The sequence below is a fragment of the Hippopotamus amphibius genome, chromosome 4 (assembly GCF_030028045.1).
Source record: "Hippopotamus amphibius kiboko isolate mHipAmp2 chromosome 4, mHipAmp2.hap2, whole genome shotgun sequence".
Classification (NCBI taxonomy): domain Eukaryota; kingdom Metazoa; phylum Chordata; class Mammalia; order Artiodactyla; family Hippopotamidae; genus Hippopotamus; species Hippopotamus amphibius.
Genome location: NC_080189.1, coordinates 135,650,546 through 135,671,276, shown reverse-complemented (window position 1 = coordinate 135,671,276; position 20,731 = coordinate 135,650,546). Strand labels below are relative to the sequence as shown.

General features: G+C 39.5%; 1 protein-coding gene across 2 annotated transcripts in view; it reads right to left on the bottom strand.

Moving 5' to 3' along the window:
• Nucleotides 1–20,731, bottom strand: part of MPP7 (MAGUK p55 scaffold protein 7) — a 249,262-nt gene that overhangs the window by 64,352 nt on the left and 164,179 nt on the right. For both annotated transcript variants that reach the window (XM_057731577.1, XM_057731578.1), the window contains 6 exons: nt 19,616–19,747; nt 9,776–9,857; nt 8,118–8,203; nt 4,846–4,920; nt 4,451–4,647; nt 3,917–3,981 (listed from right to left, as the gene is read on the bottom strand). In XM_057731577.1, coding sequence (XP_057587560.1) covers nt 3,917–3,981; nt 4,451–4,647; nt 4,846–4,920; nt 8,118–8,203; nt 9,776–9,857; nt 19,616–19,747 — 637 coding nt within the window. The remainder of the gene's footprint in view (nt 1–3,916; nt 3,982–4,450; nt 4,648–4,845; nt 4,921–8,117; nt 8,204–9,775; nt 9,858–19,615; nt 19,748–20,731) is intronic.

Sequence of the window (20,731 nt, the reverse complement as noted above, 5' to 3'; positions counted from 1 at the left end):
ATGATATATACATTGTTCTCAAATGTCTGGCCTTCCAGAACACTGGCCCCATGGAGAACGAATTCACTCTTTTCTTCAACATTTGGTAGATTGCGATCTTCAACCACAAAATACTTGTCTTTGAACGAACTTGGTGACAGCTTGTTTAAATGGACCCCCTTTGCCTGCAGTTAAATATTTTCTTTTTTACCTACATGATAACAATCAAAATTGGTTAAAACAAATTCTAAACTATTTTGTTATCTTTACCTAGTTTTTAAAGTCAAAAAATTGTAATTTTTGTTTTTTTTTTAATTACCAGAATTCTATTAGAGCTATTTTGTAAAAGAAAATGTTTTCATTAATATTATCCAGTCAGCATTATTAGAAATGTTCAGGTATTTACACTTTGATAACTAAAAAAAGGAAACTATGCACTGTAAATAAATATCATACTTGAATATTCTGCAGTAAAATACCCTGCATGAATGAGAACTTGATTTAAATATAAATTACATCTGGTTGAAGTTACTGTTTATGCTACTAAGAAGCTAACTCCTAACTTACTTATGTTTCAACAGAAAGGGAGCAAACACTATTTCAAGTTATCAAAGAAATTCGTATTTCTTTTTAAAGGTTAGGTGATACATATGGCTTTATATATGCAACTGAACTGTAAAAATAAGCTTTGGCAGAAAAGTCAGAGAGTGTTTTAAATGATATGGAACAAGAACTGCAAGCTGCCAGGTGTGTCAGGAGAACCACCCTACGTGCTACTTGAGACATGGGATGTGCTCTCACTCGGGCCGCAAACACTCACCCTGTGTCCTTCTGGTAACAATCTGAACGCTGGTCACAGCAAAGAACACCTGTCAGCCCCCCAGGTCTGTTCCTCTGTCTATATTACTATCATGAACCTGTTATGTGAGAACTGGCATTGGATGGGGGGTGGGGAGACAAAATTCTATCATAAATTTCTTTGTTGGATAAGAAGTTCTTCCAAAAAATGGGAGGAGGAAGAGGAAGAGGAGGAGATGAGTTCCAATATCAAGCTTCTAAAATTTAGGAATGTTTCAGTTCTAAGAGTTCATGTTTCAGTTTTCAGGAATGTGCAATAACAGGCAAATTACCTCATTTGAGGAGCCTATCTCCTGGACATGCATTAGCTACGCTGAGATTCCTAAGGAGAGGAAATAACCAAGCATCAAGGATGAACACACCCAGGGGTCTGCATAAGGATCCCAGTTTCAAGCCTGAGGAGGTCAGTATCATCATGGCTTCTGATTTTAATTGCCAAAGATCCAGGACCCAGAGTTCTAGCATAAATATAAAGCAGAGATAACAGTACTGGGATGCCCCAATCTTTTCTGACTTCTGTGTCCACACTAACTGAACCCCTACAGAGCCAGAGCCATCACCCACAAGCTTTTCCTCCATGCAAACCTCAGTTATGATGACACACTGTGAATCAAAGAGAGTAACAGCCTAGTACTACAAAGGCCATCACTTTGTGAAAAAAGCTAACTGGCTAGTTTGACAGGTATTATACCACCTTAAAGTCATTATTCTAAATTCAGTGCTTAACCAGTATCTTCCTAGGTTTTAAGTGCACTCGTGAAATTAAGTGCAGAAAATTTTTATCAATGTATTTTTCATAAATTTGTCAACAGTAACATGAGAAAATTATTCTTCTTTTAGAAATTTTACATTAAATGAGAAACTTTTCTTAAAACCTATTCTATGAACTATTCAATGTAATTAGATTGATTATAAAATATATGCAGATTTTTTCAATAAAATAATATATAAAAATAAAAGATTTTCTATCAACTTTCTGCTTTACGTCATAGTATTATTCTATAATTTAGCAAAGGGCACAATAACATGTATGTCCTAGTCCAAAAAGCTAAGTACCAAAGGTTGAAGTCCAGGAAGTGTTGAGCCAGATGGCCTTTACAAGATTTAGTTACATTAAAAAAAAAAAAAAATCACTTTCAAATACACAGGTTACAAAACAAAGTGCTTTTAAATGCTTTTAAAAATGTTCAGACCCAGCACAATGATTTTTGCACAGCTTTTGAGTTCAAGGGTTTATGAGACAACATTCAAAGAAATTGCAAGTGGAATTTCAATTCTTTTAGAATAAAGACAGTGGCTTTCTATTTAATTTTCACAGAAACAGACTGTCTCTCTCAACAAGCCTGTACTTACTATACGCTAGTGATTTACTTTGGATAATACTGACCAGATTTATTTTTATTTAAAAATAAAGAACATCTACATATGAGAACAAACAATGCACCTCTCAGTGAATCAAAATCTAGGTTAAAAAAAAAAAGAGAGAGAGAAGAAGAAAAGGAAGAAAGGGTGAAAGGAGGACCACATTCCATAAAGACAAGTCCTCAGGCTCAAATACTAGAGTATTAGCATAGAAAAGAAATTATGTAAATTCAAAGACAAATAGCCTCCATTACAATGCTTAATTAATTAATTGTAATTAGCATTAGCTTCTACACACACACATAGCAACACACACACCTTCACATTCACACACATTTATACTGAAACCAGTTTGGGGAGAGCTATTAAAAAGACAATCTCTCTACTTTGCACAGTTCTTTAAAAAAATATTGAATATATTTATCCAAAATTTTAAGTGAGAACTCATAACCAACTATACATTTCTAAGTTGCCTAAAACTCAAGCAAATCTGAGTATGGATTCACATTCGAGTAGAATCACATTTATTTCATTTTCATGTTACACACATTTTATCCCTCATGCACCAAATTTATAAGAAATGTGCAGGCCCCCAAATTTAAAAAATCCCTCAAAGAGCAAGTCAGGTAGAGGCCTCAAAGCCAGTGAAAATTCATCACACTTAAGAACAATGCAACCTTCTGGTTAAACTTGAAGCTTTTGATGTCACAGGACATGTGGCACTCTATGACAAGCATTCTTTCCTTCTGCCCAGACCTAACAGAGCAAGACCAAGCAGGCTTCTGAATCAGTGCTCTACTGGAAGCTCGCTTGTGAGATTTACACTCAGCTGCAGCTTGGCTCCCTTATACCGTGATTCCTGGGCTCTACGCTTCTACAAACTGACAGAAATAACAGCAGATGCGAAAAATGCAACGATACTAAAAACAGATGTTGGTGTAAAATTCCAGGACCATTTATTTGCTCATTTCAACTTTCAACGTACAATTTCTATGCTGAAAACAAAGGGCTTTCTTTTTTTTAACTCTTAAAATACCTAGAACCATGAAATGGAGAAGATAAAGTAGGAAATTAATGGGCTGGGGACCAAGAAGAGATGGGAGGTGGGAAGTAAAGAGAAGCTGAGAGAAGGGTAGGTTGAAAGAAAAACCACACTATCTTTTCCAGTAATCCTACATTGTCGTTTTTCTTACTCCTATTTTCTCTTAATCTAGTCTGGTAATAACTCTGAACAGACAGGTTGAAGGTCAGAGTTACTATGATGTCGAAATAAGCAAGGAACAAAGTAGAACAAGAACAACTGTTTTAGGCACAATTGCTTATGTGCCCAAGAATGTGATGGATTTTTTTTCCTCTTATCTTTACCAAGATCTTACTCAAACCTCCCGGCTTTAGAGAAATAAGAGTTGCATTTTAGGTTACATTTTAGGTTAAAACACTTAAATTCAGAAACCAAAGAGAGTACTGATCACTAGTTTTTTTCTTAAAGAGTGAGTCATGGGTTTACTATAAACAACTCCAAACACCACTTTCTTAAAAAAATTCACTTTACTATTCCCACTATGAATTTCTTACTTGTTGGTTCCTGTAATGACGTGAGATCCAAAAGCTACCAAAGGTAGTAACAGGACCTCTTATTCTACCACAAACACCTGCTGTAATAGTCGAAAATAAACAGCAAGATTTAGTTACTCTTCACTCTTACTACCAAACTTACATGATTTTCTGTTGGAAACTTTTAGGGGCTGGACTAATACTTCTGGTCGTCTCAGAGCCAGTCTCCTGGGGGAAAAGAAGGTCAATATGCCTATCAATTTTCAGTACGGATCCAAGATTATCATAACACCAAAATACTAAAAGCCTTAAGAAAAAAATGGAAAGTTGGAGGAAAAAAAATTAAGAAATAAATCTACTCAAATTAAGAAATAAATCCTCTACTTTCAAATTTTTATAAATTCTCCCCACTCTGAAATCACTCTTTTTTCCATCTTTCACATCAATACAGTGTCGGATATTAATGTGCTATTTTCCATTTGCTTCATAACAAAAACGGAGTATGACCTGAGACAGTCATATTATTTTTGGTCATCATTCATACTTCATTAGACAAAACAGAAATCCAAAACTGAGGGATAAAGGACTCTAAGGCAAGGTTTTAGTGCTTATTTTATCGCAACTATGTTGGAATGATATTTTGCAGAGAACAAAAGGTCAGCTGCAGACAGGCCACCGTCCTGTGCCAGGAGCTCACCTTTCCTGGAAATGCTTTGAGGGAATCAAGCCTGCTCGGGGATTGGCATCTCCTTCGTGCTTCGCCTGCCACCATGTTGCATCATCCTGGCTCATAATCTGAAGAATATCTCCCTTTTGGAAAGAAAGGCCAGCTTCCTTACATGGAATTGCTTTATCCTCATTAGGGTCATAGTCAAAGAGGGCTTTGATAAACATCTGGAAGAAAGTCCCGTTTAAGATGAATAAATATAAAAGATAAACGTGAAATAGCTAACATTCTTCTAACTTTGATTTATTTAAAACAAAAACAGAATATTAAGATAAACTTGTTACGACAAAAAGGATACGTATTAAATGGAAAAACATTAGTTCCCACCCCACCCCCCCAAAAAAAGGTTTTTAAGGAATGATTACCTTGCCTTCCTTAGATGGTGTCTCCTCCTTGATACTGGGTATAATCTTAAACGTAATTGCGCCCTGAGATTGAGCCTGATACCAGAGGAAAGAAAGAGTTATAAGAAAACCTCTAGAGCCAAGGAGGAAGAAGGAAAAATAGGTAGAAAAATGAAATGATGCTGAAAATTTACAAGCTTGGGGTTTCTACTCTTAGATAGAATAAACCGAGGAAACTATTTCTGTAGAAATTCCTGTAACATGAGAAAGCGCTAAAGTTTGTCAAATAAGTTAAAAAACATTAACCACTAAACCCACTTTTACCTCCTGTGCACTTTAAAAACGCCGATGAATGTATTACCATCCGTGTGCGTTACTTCAAAATAGAAACACAGAAATACATACAGTGCCTTAAACAGACAGGATTAAATGGCAAGAACAGACCATGCGCGAGGTTCAGATCATCGCGTCTAAGGTTCAGCAGCCAAGGTTTCAGGGACAAGACACCTACAACTGTCAGTGATGTGGTTATAAACACACGGTGCACTTAGCTGCAGTGCTCATCAGAAAAATAATGAAGAACACTCATCTCTATTATATTCTGGTTAGTAAGTGAAGTACCAAATGTAGTAGATTAACTAAAAGATGAAAAGACTGTCTATTCTAACTTAATTAAGACATGCAAAAATATGTACAATTCTTTGCTGACAACCTCAGACGAGTAGGTCTTCCTAACAGGGACTTACTATATATAGCACAGGGAACTCTACTCAGTATTTTGCAGCAACCTACAAATGGAAAAGAATCTGAAAAAGAATACACATACACACACACACACACACACACACACACACACACACACACACACACTGTGTAACTGAATCACTTTGCTGTACACTTGAAACTAACACGACACTGTAAATCAACTATACTTCAAAAAAAATGTTTTTAAACCGTAGGTCTTCCTTGAACACGCTCTTATATCATGCTTTCTTTTTAGCATCTGTCATAACCATATCTATATAACTATTTACACAATTACTTCTTAGTGTCTGTTACCCCACTAAATTGTAAGCTCTGTGGAAGCACTAAGTATCTGATACGTTTTTAGGAGGAAGGAGGAACGGAAGAAAAGAGGAAGATGGGCAGACAGGCAGGTGGGGGGGGAGGAGAGGAAGCGGGAGGGATGGGCAGTCCTCTCTGGGGCTCACTATTGGTGTGTGCTGGTAACCAGGGCTCTGTTCTGTTAAAACGGCCCTGATTGGTACTGTTTGCCAGTTTCCATGGTGTGAATAGTCCCCCCACTGCCAATTTCAATTTATCAGCATGAAGTCACTGAAAGCCGAGATGGGAAAAGTTGCAAAGAATCAGCTTTTTAAAAAATTTTTATTGAGGTATAGTTGATTTACAATATTGTTAGTTTCTGCTGTACAGCAAAGTGATTCAGTTACACATATATGTATATATCCACTATTTTTTACATTCTTTTCCCATATAGCTCATCACAGAGTATTGAGACAACTTCCCTGTGCTACACAGTAGGTCTTTATTAGTTACCTATTTTATATATAGTAGTGTGTACGTATCAATCCCAATCTCCCAATTTATCCCTCCCTCCTTCCCCCCCGGTAACCATAAGTTTGTTTTTTATATCTGTGACTCTATTTCTGTTTCGTAAATAAGTTCATTTGTACCATTTTTTCAGAGCACAGGATCAGCTTTTGTCAGCATATGAAAGCAGCTCCAGTGCAGCACAGAGACTCACATAAAATTAGAGTTTAAAAGTGTAAATATCAGAATTTTATGAAGGAGTGATTTCAAAATGGTAATACTGTTATTTATTACTTACCATAAAAGTAGCTTATTAAGAATTTATATAATACTGAATCGCATAAGTAGAAAGAAAGTCTTCTCTGCAATCCTTCCCCTTCTTCTAGTGTGTGTGTGTGTGTGTGTGTGTGTGTGTGTGTGTGTGTGTGTGTGTGTGTGTTTGTGTGTGTGTGTTAACGTACATAAGGCCCTTAGAACAGTATCATTAAGGACTGATCTATGTAAGCAATTCCGAGTGCTACTACCACCACTGAGTCGTGTAGGCCTATCAGCCGCTGGGAGTGCTTCACAACAGTCCTTCACACGGTGGACAGGGTTACTCCATCAATGCAACCTTTCTGATCGCTTCTAAATATTTTAAAAACATCTTGTTCATACACATTTGAAATTATTTCCTTCGGGTTAAATTATAACAGCTGAATTTCTTGATGAAGGGGTATGCCAATTTAAAATGGACAGTTTCAGAGAGCCACCTCAAAAGATTCTATTAGTTTACCTGACCAACAAAAGCATATAACCGTATCTATTTCCATACACTCTGGCTACCTCTAGGCATTCTCAAGCTCTTAAACCACCACCAGTCCATTAAAAGATAAGCTATCATATAAATGTAAAATATTTTGCCTACAATCTCATTTGACTTTAAAATTTTATGAACAGCATCTTTTTTCTGTAGAAAAAGTTTTCAGTTCTAGTCGTCACACCAGTTATTTTTCTATTTGAATTTCACAACAAGGTTAAAAAAAATCTTTCTTTACTTTTTTTTTTTTAAACTTAATTTGGGGGATTTATTTTTGTGTGAGTTGTAAAATAAGGACTATTTTTTCTAACTGAATAATCAATCCAATACCATTTATGAAATGAAATCGCTGCTTTCACAGTGATTTAAAATGCTATCTTAATTATATACTAAATTTTCATATCTACTGAGATCTGTTTTCAGGTACTAAACTCTCTATAGGTTAATAATACGTTTTCATATGTAACAGGGAGAGTCTCCCTTTATTTTATCCTTACAAATGAATCTGAGAATTTACATTGCCAAGGCCTATAATAATTTCACTCTGTTTTAGATTTCATAAGACCTCTAAGTCAGTTTCGCTATTTTACATACCCAGAAAGCGCAGCCCCTAGAGATAAACGCATCACTGGCAACAGAGAGTGTGCCAGCTATTAAGACCTAATGTGGGATGGACCCTGTCAAACTCTCGACCTACATTAGCTCATGTAATCCCCCAGGCACTCCAGTGAGAGATTTACCTCTTCTTATTCTCATTTTGTAGATGAAAACAGGGAGGCAATAAATAGATTAAGGTATTTTCCAAGGACATACAGAGACTAAGGAATAGAGTTGGGACCCAAATCCTGAACTACTAAACCCAAACCCGTGTTCACAACCGGGTCTGAAATACAGTGATTCAGCTTCATTTTCGCGGCAATTTTTAAGTAAATTTTCAGCTTACCAAGATCTGAATTATTTCCTCAGGCCTTTTATCCTCGACGGGGATCCCATTCACCTCCCTAAGTTCATCGCCAACGTGAATAAGACCTGAGAAAGAGCAAATTCAGAAAACGAACAGTTACCTACAAAAGAACCCATAGTTTGCAGTTGTGTCGGTGCTGAAAGTACCGTGTGGTCCTCTCAGTGCACGTGAGGATGGATACGCCTCACACCCCTCGGGTTTCAGAGGCTGAGCCTCCAGACAACAATGACAGCAAGACGACGGCATCACAGCACTGCCAAAGGAGCAGCATCTCAGCCTTCTAGACATGATGTTACTTTCATCTTAAAAATTTTTTAAAAGGCTGACTGCTTTTAGCAGCACTTTTCAAATCAGAAACATCGAAATAATTCTTTTCTTTTTAGCTCTTTAATGGAGTATAATTGCTTTACACTGTTGTGCCAGTTTTTGCTATACAACAAAGTGAATCAGCTGTATTTATACATAGATCCCCATATCGGCTCCCTCTTGAGCCTCCCTCCCACCCTCCCTATCCCATCCCTCTAGGTCATCACCAAGCATCCAGTTGATCTCCCTGGGTTATGCCGCAGCTTCCCACTAGCTATTTTACATTTGGTAGTGTCTATACGTCAATGCTACGCTCTCACTTCCTCCCAACTTCCTCTTCGCCCCCACCCCACCCCTAGTGTCCTAAAGTCCATTCTCTACATCTGCGTCTTTATTCTTGCCCTGTTACTGGATTCATCAGCACCATTTTTTTAGATTCCATATATATGCATTAGCATACAATATTTGTTTTTCTCTTTCTGGCTTACCTCATTCTGTGTGACAGACTCTAGGTCCATCCACCTCACTACAAATAATTCAATTTCATTCCTTTTTATGGCTGAGTAATATTCTATTGTATATATGTGCCACATCTTCTTCATCCATTCATCTGTTGATGGGCATTTAGGTTGCTTCCATGTCCTGGCTATTGTAAACAGTGCTGCAATGAACATTGTGGTACATGTATCTTTTTGGATTATGGTTTTCTCAGGGTATATTCCCAGTAGTGGGCAAAATAATTCTTAATATAACCTTGGAAGCCCATATAAGCTAAGGCCGTAAAGTATTATAGAATGAGATTTATCATTTATTTAAATAGGTTCTCACATTGTAACACAAAGAACAATGTCTTATTCCTGTTTTGCTGTATTGTATCAAAAGCCTGTTATCGGACTTTCTAGATGGCGTAGTGGTTGAGAATCCGCCTGCCAGTGCAGGGGACACGGGTTCGAGCCCTGCTCTGGGAAGATTCCACATGCCACAGAGCAACTAAGCCTGTGCGCCACAACTATAGAGCCTGTGCTCTGGAGCCCGTGAGCCACAACTATTGAGCCCGTGTGCCGCAACTACTGAAGCTCACGTGCCTAGAGCCTGTGTTCCACAACATGAGAAGCCTCTACAATGAGGAGCCTGCACAACTCAATGAAGAGGAGCCCCCACTCGCAGCAACTAGAGAAAGCCCGTGTGCAGCAATAAAGACCCAACGCAGCCAATAAATAAAATAAATTTATAAAAAAAAAAATCCTGTTATCCTCCTAGTTACACACTGGAAATGTGACACAGAAAATCCACGTGACTTATCCACACCCACCAAACATTTAAACTCTCACCACTTCTGTCTGCAGCTCCTCCTCGCATGATTCTGGCCACAACAATGGCCCCCGTCTGCTCATCTTTCTTAATGGTAGCTCCCTTTTAAGGAAAAAAAAAATAGTATTTGTGGGTAAATGTGTGTACTGGGTGGTAGGAAAGAGGGCAGAAATAAGGACAGTCATCTGGGAAAAGTGAAAATAGCTACAAAAAATTAAAGGAAGGAGGAACAGATGTCATGCCATTTGCCTCACAAATACTTATTACTAGACACGCAACTGTCTACCACACACATCATCTAAGGTTTTCAGCACAACACAAAGATTTCTGAAATCTTTAATCTCTTCAATACTATGGAAAGTATACAAATATCTTCTTTCCATTACAATACCTTGTATTTGAATACTATTTATTTTTACCCTTTTACAGCATTTCCTCATTTCACTTTATAATACCCCATGAGAAGGTAGACTGCATACAGAAGGTGAAGTGAGTAGAAAAAGATTATACAAACTAGAAAATTAAACCCAGATCACTTGACCTTTAGCTCAGTGATCCTTCTATTATACGATTACAGTAAAGGAACTCAACAACAGTAATAAAGAAAGTGAAAAAAAAAATGATCTGTTACTGCAAGGTTTTTAGGTACTAGGACTGTACCTAGGTACAAACAGAACTAACATTTTGGCATGAGATCAGGAAACAATTTCAAAAAGAATCCAGAAATTCTTCATGTGTGGATGTCCAGAAGCAAATTAACTGAACGCTCTTTGTCAGAACATCAGGCATAAACGGCTACTTTGAACACCTTTTCATGCCTTTGCTTCCAAGACACTGGCAGTGGTTTAGACAAGCCATCTACATCTCAGCGCGTGGCTGAAGAGACCCACATTAGGTGGGGGCAGAGTGCACCCCCAAGAAGGTGGAATTTCTCTCGCGGTTGCCAATAAACACATTTACAGCATTACAAAATAGATATGGAAACAAAACAAGGAATCCATTTGTAATAAGTGCTTTATACATGACATTTTATTTTATATGACAGCTATCAAATACATACCTAATAACAGCAACAAATTAAATAATTAACTGTTAGGATGATTTTGTGGCATTTTTCATCACCTACGCATGCATTCAAGGCCAAAGACTTGAATGAGTGGCTCACCATGGTCTTCAATTACTGGTATTTCCTACTTTTAAACAGGTAACTTGTAGCCAAGATAACTAGAAATGTAATATTCATAATACAACTAATTAGCATAATTAGATCAACTTTCACTTTCTTTAACAATATGTCTCTTGGGGACTTCCCTGGTGGCGCAGTGGTTAAGAATCTGCCTGCCAATGCAGGGGACATGGGTTCAATCCCTGGTCCAGGAAGATCCCACATGCCACAGAGCAACTAAGCCCGTGTGCCACAACTACTGAGCCTGTGCTCTAGAGCCCGTGAGCCACAACTACTGAAACCCACACCTATATCCCATGCTCCACAACAAGAGGAGCCACCACAGTGAGAAGCCCATGCACCACAACTAAGAGTAGCCCCCATTCGCCACAGCTAGAGAAACCTGCACACAGCAACAAAGACCCAACACAGCCAATAAATAAATAAATTAAAAACAAACAAACAAAAAAACAACGTGTCTCAAACTTTCCCACCAAAGTATGCCTAATATCAGAAGGGTCTAGCAATCTAATTTAAGATTACTTACCTATATTTTATAAGTGAGAAATTAAATGTCAAATGGCTATAATTTGTCTAAGATCAGACAACCAGTATACAGTAAAGTCAGAATTTGTCTAAGGCAAACTGATCAGAATTACTGTTCTCAACCTTAACTATCATTCAATACTAATAACCCTAAAAGCCTTCTATAAGCCTGTCCTCATAAATTTACAAATGCATCATTTTTGCAGACGCAGACCATAAATTCTTCCCTCCTGGTGTACGACTGCCATATCCCCACATCAAGTGGTGAAATGGTTCTGGGGAATCTAAGCTGTGAGAAGACCCGCAGCTGCCTCCTGGAACGCTTGAAACACCTGCTCTGCGGGAGGTCAGCCACTACGTAAGAAATCGCGAGTACGGCCATGCTGTGGGGAAGTCCAAGCCAGCCAGGTGGATATGCCACCTGTTAGAAGAGACGCCTGACCAGCTCCCAACTTTCCAGCCATCCCAGCCCAGGCACCAGGGCTGAGGCTGAAGAAAGCCTCAGCGACTCCAGTCTCAGCTCCCGTCTCACTACACAGGAGGGACTCTAAGGAAGAATCGCCCAGCTGAGCCTGTCAACCTCCAAAACTGTGAAAGGTAATAACATATTATTGTTTTAGCTACAAAACTTGAGTGGTGGTTTGTAGCACAGATTTAGGTGACTGAAACAAACCTCTTGCTGTAGGACGGATTGCACTGTTTTTCAGTACGGAGACATCGGGCTGCTGTGCTCAATGAAGCCCACAAATGTTTATTGAGAACCTACTAGGCGCCAGCTTCTGGTCAAACGGTTTCTGATACTTTGGTGAAAAAAAAAAAAAAAAAGAAACCCAAATGTTTCTTTCCCCTCATGGAGCTTACATTCTCACAAGGGAGACAGACAATAAACAGAAGATGATGAAGGGGAAGCTGAGACGAAGTGAGAGAGTAATACTGACATATATACACTACCAAATGTAAAATAGACGGCTAGTGGGAAGCTGCTGCATAACACAGGGACATCAACTTGATAACTAGTGATGACCTAGAGGGGTGGGATAGGGAGAATGGGAGGGAGGCTCAAGAGGGAGCAGATATGCAGATATATGTACAAATACAGCTGATTCACTTTGTTGTACAGCAAAAACTGGCACAACAGTGTAAAGCAATTATGTTCCAATAAAGAGCTTAAAAAAAAAAAAACCAGAAGCAATACTGTAGAAAACTCAATAAAGACTTTAAAAATGGCCCACATCAAAAAATCTTTTAAGCAATATAAAAAAAATAAAATAAACAGAAGATGAAACAATTAGATCTATTCTATAGTACGTTAGAAGGTGGTATCACTATGGTGACCTGGGGGGGGGGGGGGAGGTGGGAGGGGTAGGGCAGGGAGAAAGAGCAGGCATGCCAGGGCAGGGAGAGGAAAAACAGGGTGTAAAGATGTGGTCTCAAAGAGAAGAGTGGAAGGAGATGAAGGAGTTAGCCAAAGGGCAAGAACAGAGGGAACAGCCAGGGAAAAATGGGACCATCAGAGAAGAGCAAAGAAGCCACTGTGTCTGGGGCCACGTGAAAGGGGAGAAGCGGCAGGAGGTGGGCCAGGAAGACAGGGAGGCAGATCATTCAGAGCTTGGTAGGTCATGGGGAGGACGCTGGACTGTGCCGTGAAAGAGACGGGGAGGACCCTTACAACAGCAGTGACATAATCTGGAAGGGGCTCTCCACCTACTGTTAAGAAGAGAGTGAAGGAAGCTGAACGAAAGCAAGCAGACAAGGAGGAGGCCGTCACATCTATCCAGGGCAAAGATGACGGAGGCCCGGATCTGACTGGTAGGAAGAGAAGTGATGAGGAGTGGTCCAGACATGTTAATGGCAGGGCTGAAAGGATTTCCCAGTGGGTTGGAAACAGGATGTGAAAGAAAGAGAGGTATCAAAGGTAGACTCTATGGTTCTTGGCTGAGTAACTGGAGAGACAGGATTGTCCATCAAACTGAGATGGGGAATCACATGGCTGGAGCAGTTTGCCGGGACAAAGATCAGTTTGCTTTCAGACTGAGCTGCCTACTAGACATCCAAATGGAGATACTGGGCAGACTAATGGACGTACACATGTGAAGATCAGAGGAAAGGTGGGATGAGAAATTGACTGGGAGTCGCTGGCACACAAATGGTTTTTTAAGCCACGAACTGGAGGAAATCACTTCCAGAATGTGTAGAGGAAGAAAAGCACTCCAACACTTACTTGTTATTGGCCCTGAAATATAATATATTCATATATCAATATAGATACAGGACCCTAAAATAGAAATACTCGCTCTCTGCTGATTCTGCCTATCCTTGGAGGGTAAACTATGGACCTGAGAAACAGTCTCTCACTTTCTACATGATACTAGCACTTGACTCCATCTTTTTGATCCCTACATTCTTTTTTTTATATATACAAATTTATTTTCTTTCTTTCTTTATTGGCTGCGTTGGGTCTTCGTTGCTGCACACGGGCTTTCTCTAGTTGTGGCGAGTAAGGGCTACTCTTCGTTGTGGTACGAGGGCTTCTCATTTCGGTGGCTTCTCTTGTTGCAGAGCACGGGCGCTCCAGGCACGTGGGCTTCAGTAGTTGCGGCACACAGGATCAACAGTTGCAGCTCATGGGCTCTAGAGCACAGGCTCAATAGTTGTGGCGCACGGGCTTAGTTGCTCCAAGGCATGTGGGATCTTCCTAGAGCAGGGATCGAACCTGTGTCCCCTGCATTGGCATGCAGATTCTCAATCACTGAGCCACCTAGGAAGCCCCAATCCCTACATTCTTGAAGACTTTCTATTTCCATATTACTTTCCAAACCCTTATTATCACAGTTCCTTGAGGTATTCCTAATGCAATGTACTTGCATGAAAATTAGATCAAAACCTAATAAAATAGAGCACATCACATGCGATACTGTACAAAAATCAATGTTCCGATGGTATAGTCTGAAATGCAATATAAATTATTAAAATGGAATCTAATGTTTAAGTATTTTCTTATATAATTATTTTAAATCTATTCTATGTGATTTTGATGACAGAGTATAGAGAACTTTAGGTTAGACTGAGAAGTTAACATTCTGGTTAGACTTTTCTTGTTACTTCTGTAAAATGGTTTAGAAATGAGGATTGCTAAGACTGAAATAAAAACTCTCTCTCTGAAAACACTGCCAACATCATGAGACCCCCTTAAAAAGATGGCAACTGTCGATTTTAGGTGGAACCTTTGGAATAAGTGTTTCCAAGTACAGTTGACCAAACACTGCCATCAAGAAGGCCTGAGACATGTTTTACAATCTATTTAGATTCCCAGGCCCCACCTGAAGCAGAAGATGTGGACTCCTGGGGGTAGAGGCCCCAAAGCCTGCATGTTACTGTATAAGTTAGCACCTCAGGTCATTCTAATAACACCAAAGTTTGAGAACCACTGATATAAAAGAAGTAAAAGGAAAACCCATGCAAGAAACACTGAAAATTAAGACTCATAATCCACTTACTAATAGAATTTCATTTTCTTCAGCTCGTCTAAAATTAATCTTCTGGGTAAAACAGGCATAAATTGCTCCAAACTCACAGGGAGCGAGAAGAGCTCTGGTCCTTGCATCCTGACCCATTCTCCCCTTCTCACAATTCTTTCATCCACCCCTCCCCTCACACTATCACCCCTTTCCCTTTCCATTTCCAAATTCCTACAGGATCTGCGCTCACTGCCTCTCCCCCAGGAAGCCATTCTCTCTTTAAATCGAGCTTCTACCCAATCATTCTATGTCACGTTCATACGACGCTTGCATAATGCAAAGAACTTTAGCATTTCAAACACATTAGATGTCAGTTGATATTCAAAACACTTGCAAAGAGACTTATCTCCTGATTTCTGATCAGGAACCTGAGGCTGCGATGTTATATGACCTGTTGCTATAAGGATATAGAACCAACCTCCCACCGAGGTCCCTGATGCAAGCCTGGTGCACATCATACCTCGGTCTAACAACAAAATCACATTCTTAAATAACACTGATAAGCTAACCCCTTGATTCCTAATTTTACAGCCTTTCCTCCTAAATTCCTTGCCAAACAGCTCCTGACCATCCACTTGCTAGAATTTTTTTTTAAGCTCTTTATTGGAGTATACTTGCTTTACACTGTGGTGCCAGTTTCTGCTGTACAACAAAGTCAATCCGCTGTATTTATACATATGTCCCCACAGCCCCTCCCTCCTGCAACTCCTTCCCACCCTCCCTATCTCACCCTGCTAAGTCATCACCCATCATTGAGTTGATCTTCCTGTGTTACACAGCAGCTTCCCACTAGCTATTTTACATTTGGTAGTGTATATATGTCAATGCTATGCTCTCACTTCTTCCCAGCTTCCCCTATGCCCCCCTCCCACCCACCCCCACCCCCTGTGTCCTCAAGTCCGTTCTCTGCATCTGCATCTTTATTCTTGCCCTGCCACTGGGTTCAACAGCACCATTTTTTTAGATTCCATATATATGAGTTAGCATACAATATTTGTTTTTCTCTTTCTGGCTTACTTCACTCTGTGTGACAGACTCTAGGTCCATCCACCTCTCTACAAATAACACAACTGCATTCCTTTTTATGGCTGAGTAATATTCCATTGTATATATGTGCCACATCTTCTTTATCCATTGTTGATGGGCATTTAGGTTGCTTCCATGTCCTGGCTATTGTAAACAGTGCTGCAATGAACACTTGCTAGAATTTTATTTCAGCCTGGCTTCCCTCACTTGCCAGTTTCTGAGTCTTACTGCCCAGACCCATTCTCCTGAAGATGCCTTAGACTCTTAGTTTTCTCCTGATCTTTGCTTCCCCCGGACATCCTATGGCAGCTGTGGCTTTTCCAAAGACCTCCCCCAAATGACAGAAGACAACTGACAAATATAAAATGACAAATTTGTTAAAAATAAATATTTTCTACTTTTCTGGGTAGTGCATTTTTTAAACTGTAAATTTATTCACCCAATAATCCTACTTCACCTTTATAATAATTGTCAAACTAAAAAAATACACTAATTACACATTTGGATGAAAAAAAGTTCAAGATAAGTAATTCTTACTTGATTCCAAATTCCAATGTTAAAACAATATTTAAAATCTTAATCCTTTTTCAGGAGTCCCAACAAATCACTTGGGGAATTTCTTCCTCCCAGTTAGAGGTTCTGTTTTCTATATGAAGCTTTCGTTTATTTTTAATACATCCCCTTCAACAAAAGTCATGCAAATTGTGGCTCACTAGGAAGGCAAAGAGTCAGTGACTAAAATAGTTTTTTAAAGTAGCAACTTAAAAGTATTCAAATTCACTTTAAATTGCATTAAATATAGAAAGCAAAACCTAGCATTTAAAGAAGTTAAGTGCATATGTTGGTGAAAAAAACCTTTTGCTAATTTACTTTTAAATAAGAAATAAAGAGGAAAAAAATTTAATTCGTGTAAAAATGGGCAGATAAGCAGTACGGGAATTATGGATAAAATAAAATGGAAGTGAACATTTTAAACCCAAACTAAAAGGGAAGTGGAGAGAAAAATTCTATTAAGTATACTTCAAAGTTTGTCAAATTACACCAGATATAAGAAACTGAACAATTCTGAGAAATGCTTATAATATCCCTTGAAAATACAAATATTACAAATCTGGAAAACACTCTCATGCTTAAGAGAAATAGTCCTTTTTAAAACAACTTAACAATTCAACATTTAAAAAAATTTACCTGGTTCTCTTTGCTAACTGTCTGACCGCTCTTCCTAGCCCCAGAGGCTCAATGCAATCAGAAGGAAACTTGTCATCCGGTCCTGCTCCGTGAATGTCCAGGCCCTCCACCCACCTAAACAAAAACCCTTCCGTGGTAAAGTTCATTCCCCTCCCCTCTTGCCCTCTGTATCTAAAGATCTGCCAGGTCTTATCAAATCTAACACATGTAGCTCTTGCCATTATGGTAGAAGTTTCTCATTCTTAAGCTATGATTTTAATGTATTATATAAACTGTAACAGAACTAATGACAAAGAATCATCACCTCAAAGTTAGTTCTAATTATCTCAGTTGTTACATGCTTGTTACGAACTAAAGGGTGTAATATTCAGTAACAAATTGGGAAAATGCAACTTTATATTATTTTATATACTTCATTCAATTTTCTTTTTGAATTGAAACTAATTTATAGCAGGTCCAGTTAAAACTTTTGAGAAATCTCCACGCAGTACATGCCTAATTTCTTTGATAAACATTTGATGACCTCCTTCCATTAGGAAGCATGGAACTGACATGTTGCTGAGGACTGTTTAAACGTTAGCTCACCAAACCAACACACTGACAACCACCGCCTCTGGAAAACTATGACTAGTCAAAGAAATTGTTAGTCATGAATTACTGATCTTCTCAACATGGCCAGTCTTTCAATTCTCTAAGAGACTGAATTTGTCAAAACAGAAATGTATTTCTTATTGATGGCTGCATAGAACCCACCAAGGATGAGTCACTTTATGGGGACAGGTCACACAATAGCTCTTTCCCCATCTAGCCTGCGGACCATCCACTCTTACTAACTACATCACCTGCATAATAAAGACCAAAAGATATTTAGGTTACCAGTACAGTCATAACCACAGACGAAAAGCATGAGTGTATAATCTAAACCAAACCATCTTCACCAAGACTACAGGGAGCAGCCTTAGAACACCCACAGATGAGCTTCAGGGGCTCAATTATCCTTCTATAATATGCAACGTTATCTATATATCGTTCTGGGTAAGAGTGTCCAATGTATTTAACAACATACCACGGTTGCCTTTAAACAAAACAAGAAGATAAAAACTGCCCAAAAGTATAAAGGCAGAATGTGGTGTAGAAGAAAAAACTAGTATTTGAAAAAAAGAGTCAAGTTTAGATCCTAGTTCTATCACTCAGTAGATGTGATACTTTGGGTAAGTTGTTTTTTACTTCTTTGAATGTCAGTTTCTTAGTCTGTAAAAACAGAAAAATGGTACCAACTATGAGGATTAAAAATAATCAGTATGTAAAGTACATAACATAGTTCTCAGGAACCATAATAGTATCAACTGCTGTTTGCTTTAAAAACACAAAAATGTTTTAATTAGAATAAATGGGCCACAACACATGTAAAGCCAACGGCTAGATTATGAAGTTTATTTTTCATTTGAATATAGTTTCATCAAAATATGGATACATTCTGTACTCATTTCCTGTTGCTGCTGTTAATAAATGCCCACAAAGTTAGTGGCTTCATACCACAAATTTACTGTCCTACAGTTCCGAGGTGGGAAGGCAAAAATGGGTATTATGGGCCAAAATCGAGCTGTCAGCAGGGTTGCATTCCTCCTGGAGGATCTAAGAAAGAATCCAGTCCTTGCATTTCCTAGTTTCTAGATGCTCCTGGCATCCCTCGGCTCTTAGCCACGTCACTCCCACCCTTGCTCTCATCATCACATCTCCTTCCGTACCTCGACCCTTCTGCTCCCCTCTTTCACTTCAATAAGAACCCTTGTGATTACCTTGGTCCCACCTGATAATCCAAGAGCCTCTCCCCTTCTCAAGCTGCTGAACTAATCATGAAAAGCTCCTTCTGCCTTTTAAGGCAACACACCCACAGGTTCTGAAGATTAGGACATGATATCGCTGCGGGCTGGTGGGAGGCATTAGTCTGCCTGCCACAGACCTTGACGTGATTCAGCACTGTATAAATTCTGAGGCTAAAACAAAATGGTTACATCTACATTTTGAAATATCAGATACCTGATTAATTTCTCCTCATCACTTTAAAATCAGTCAGCTTTCTAGAAAAGCCATAAGCAATTATCTTTAGTTGCACTTTTTAATTTCAAAACAGCTGTAACTAGTGCATGTTATGCTGTCTTTTATAAATGTCAACAAGTCACATTTTTAAAAAACTATTGCTATTTATAACCAAAAGAACGCCTGCCATTTCATTTGGCTCCATTTTAATTTTTCTAAATCGTATGCTTTAGACGTGAGTGCTCCAGTTATGTCAAAGTTTGAGGACACAGAGGAAGCATATTTTCAAGAGAGGAATAAATGGTACCCGCCCACCAGATTTGGCTTTATCACGATATCTACTCATGTCTGAGCACAACATGTAGACCAAAACTCACCAGCGGTTCTCTGTTTTTGACCAAACGGATGATTTTCACTGAGTCTTCCTCATCGTCAATATCATCAGGCATTGGAGGCAACACGGGATCATAACTCTTCTGAGCCACAGTGTCGTGTGCAGAGAGCAAAGCCTGTCAAAGGTAAAAAAAGATCAATCAAGTATAAAACCCCAACACAGCCAACTGTAAGGAAAATCAAACCGATGTTCTAATTTTGGCACAGCAATGGTAATAAAGCAACTACTTTGAGAGGGGAGTGGTGGGTGTAGAACAGCAGAGGCAGCCCTGCTCAGCCACTAATGTACAACAAGCATCAGCATAAAGTATCTTCTAACCCTGGGGGCCGAGGACCCATACCGAGCCGCACAGCAGGAGGTGAGTGGCAGGCAAGTGAGTAAAGCTTCATCTGCCGCTCCCCATCACTCACATTCCTGCCTGAACCATCTCCCCATCACTCCCATAACCACCTGAACCATCTCCCCATCTCTCCCATTACTGCCTGAACCATCTCCCCATCACTCCCATAACCGCCTGAACCATCTCCCCATCACTCCCATAACCGCTTGAACCATCTCCCCATCACTCCCATAACCGCTTGAACCATCTCCCCATCACTCCCATAACTGCCTGAACCATCTCCCCATCACTCCCATAACCGCCTGAACCATCTCCCCATCTCTCCCATTACTGCCTGAACCATCTCCCCATCACTTCCATAACCGCCTGAACCATCTCCCCATCTCTCCCATTACTGCCTGAACCATCTCCCCATCACTCCCATAACCGCCTGAACCATCTCCCCATCACTCACATAACTGCCTGAACCATCTCCCCTTTGCTCCCATTCCTGCCTGAACCATCTCCCCATCACTCCCATTACTGCCTGAACCATCCCCCTCCCCCCCACACACCCCATGGAAAAACTGTCTTCCATAAAATGGGTCCCTGGTGCCAAAAAGGGTGGGGACCGCTGTTCTAACCTGTATATTCTTCGGTTCATCCTTATAAAGGTGGCAGCTGGGGGGTGTCAGTGGGGGCAGTGTTAATTTTCAAGGGAGGGAGAAAATGAGGTTATAGATACATTGCCAATGGGCAGGCAGGACTCTGAGGAAACTA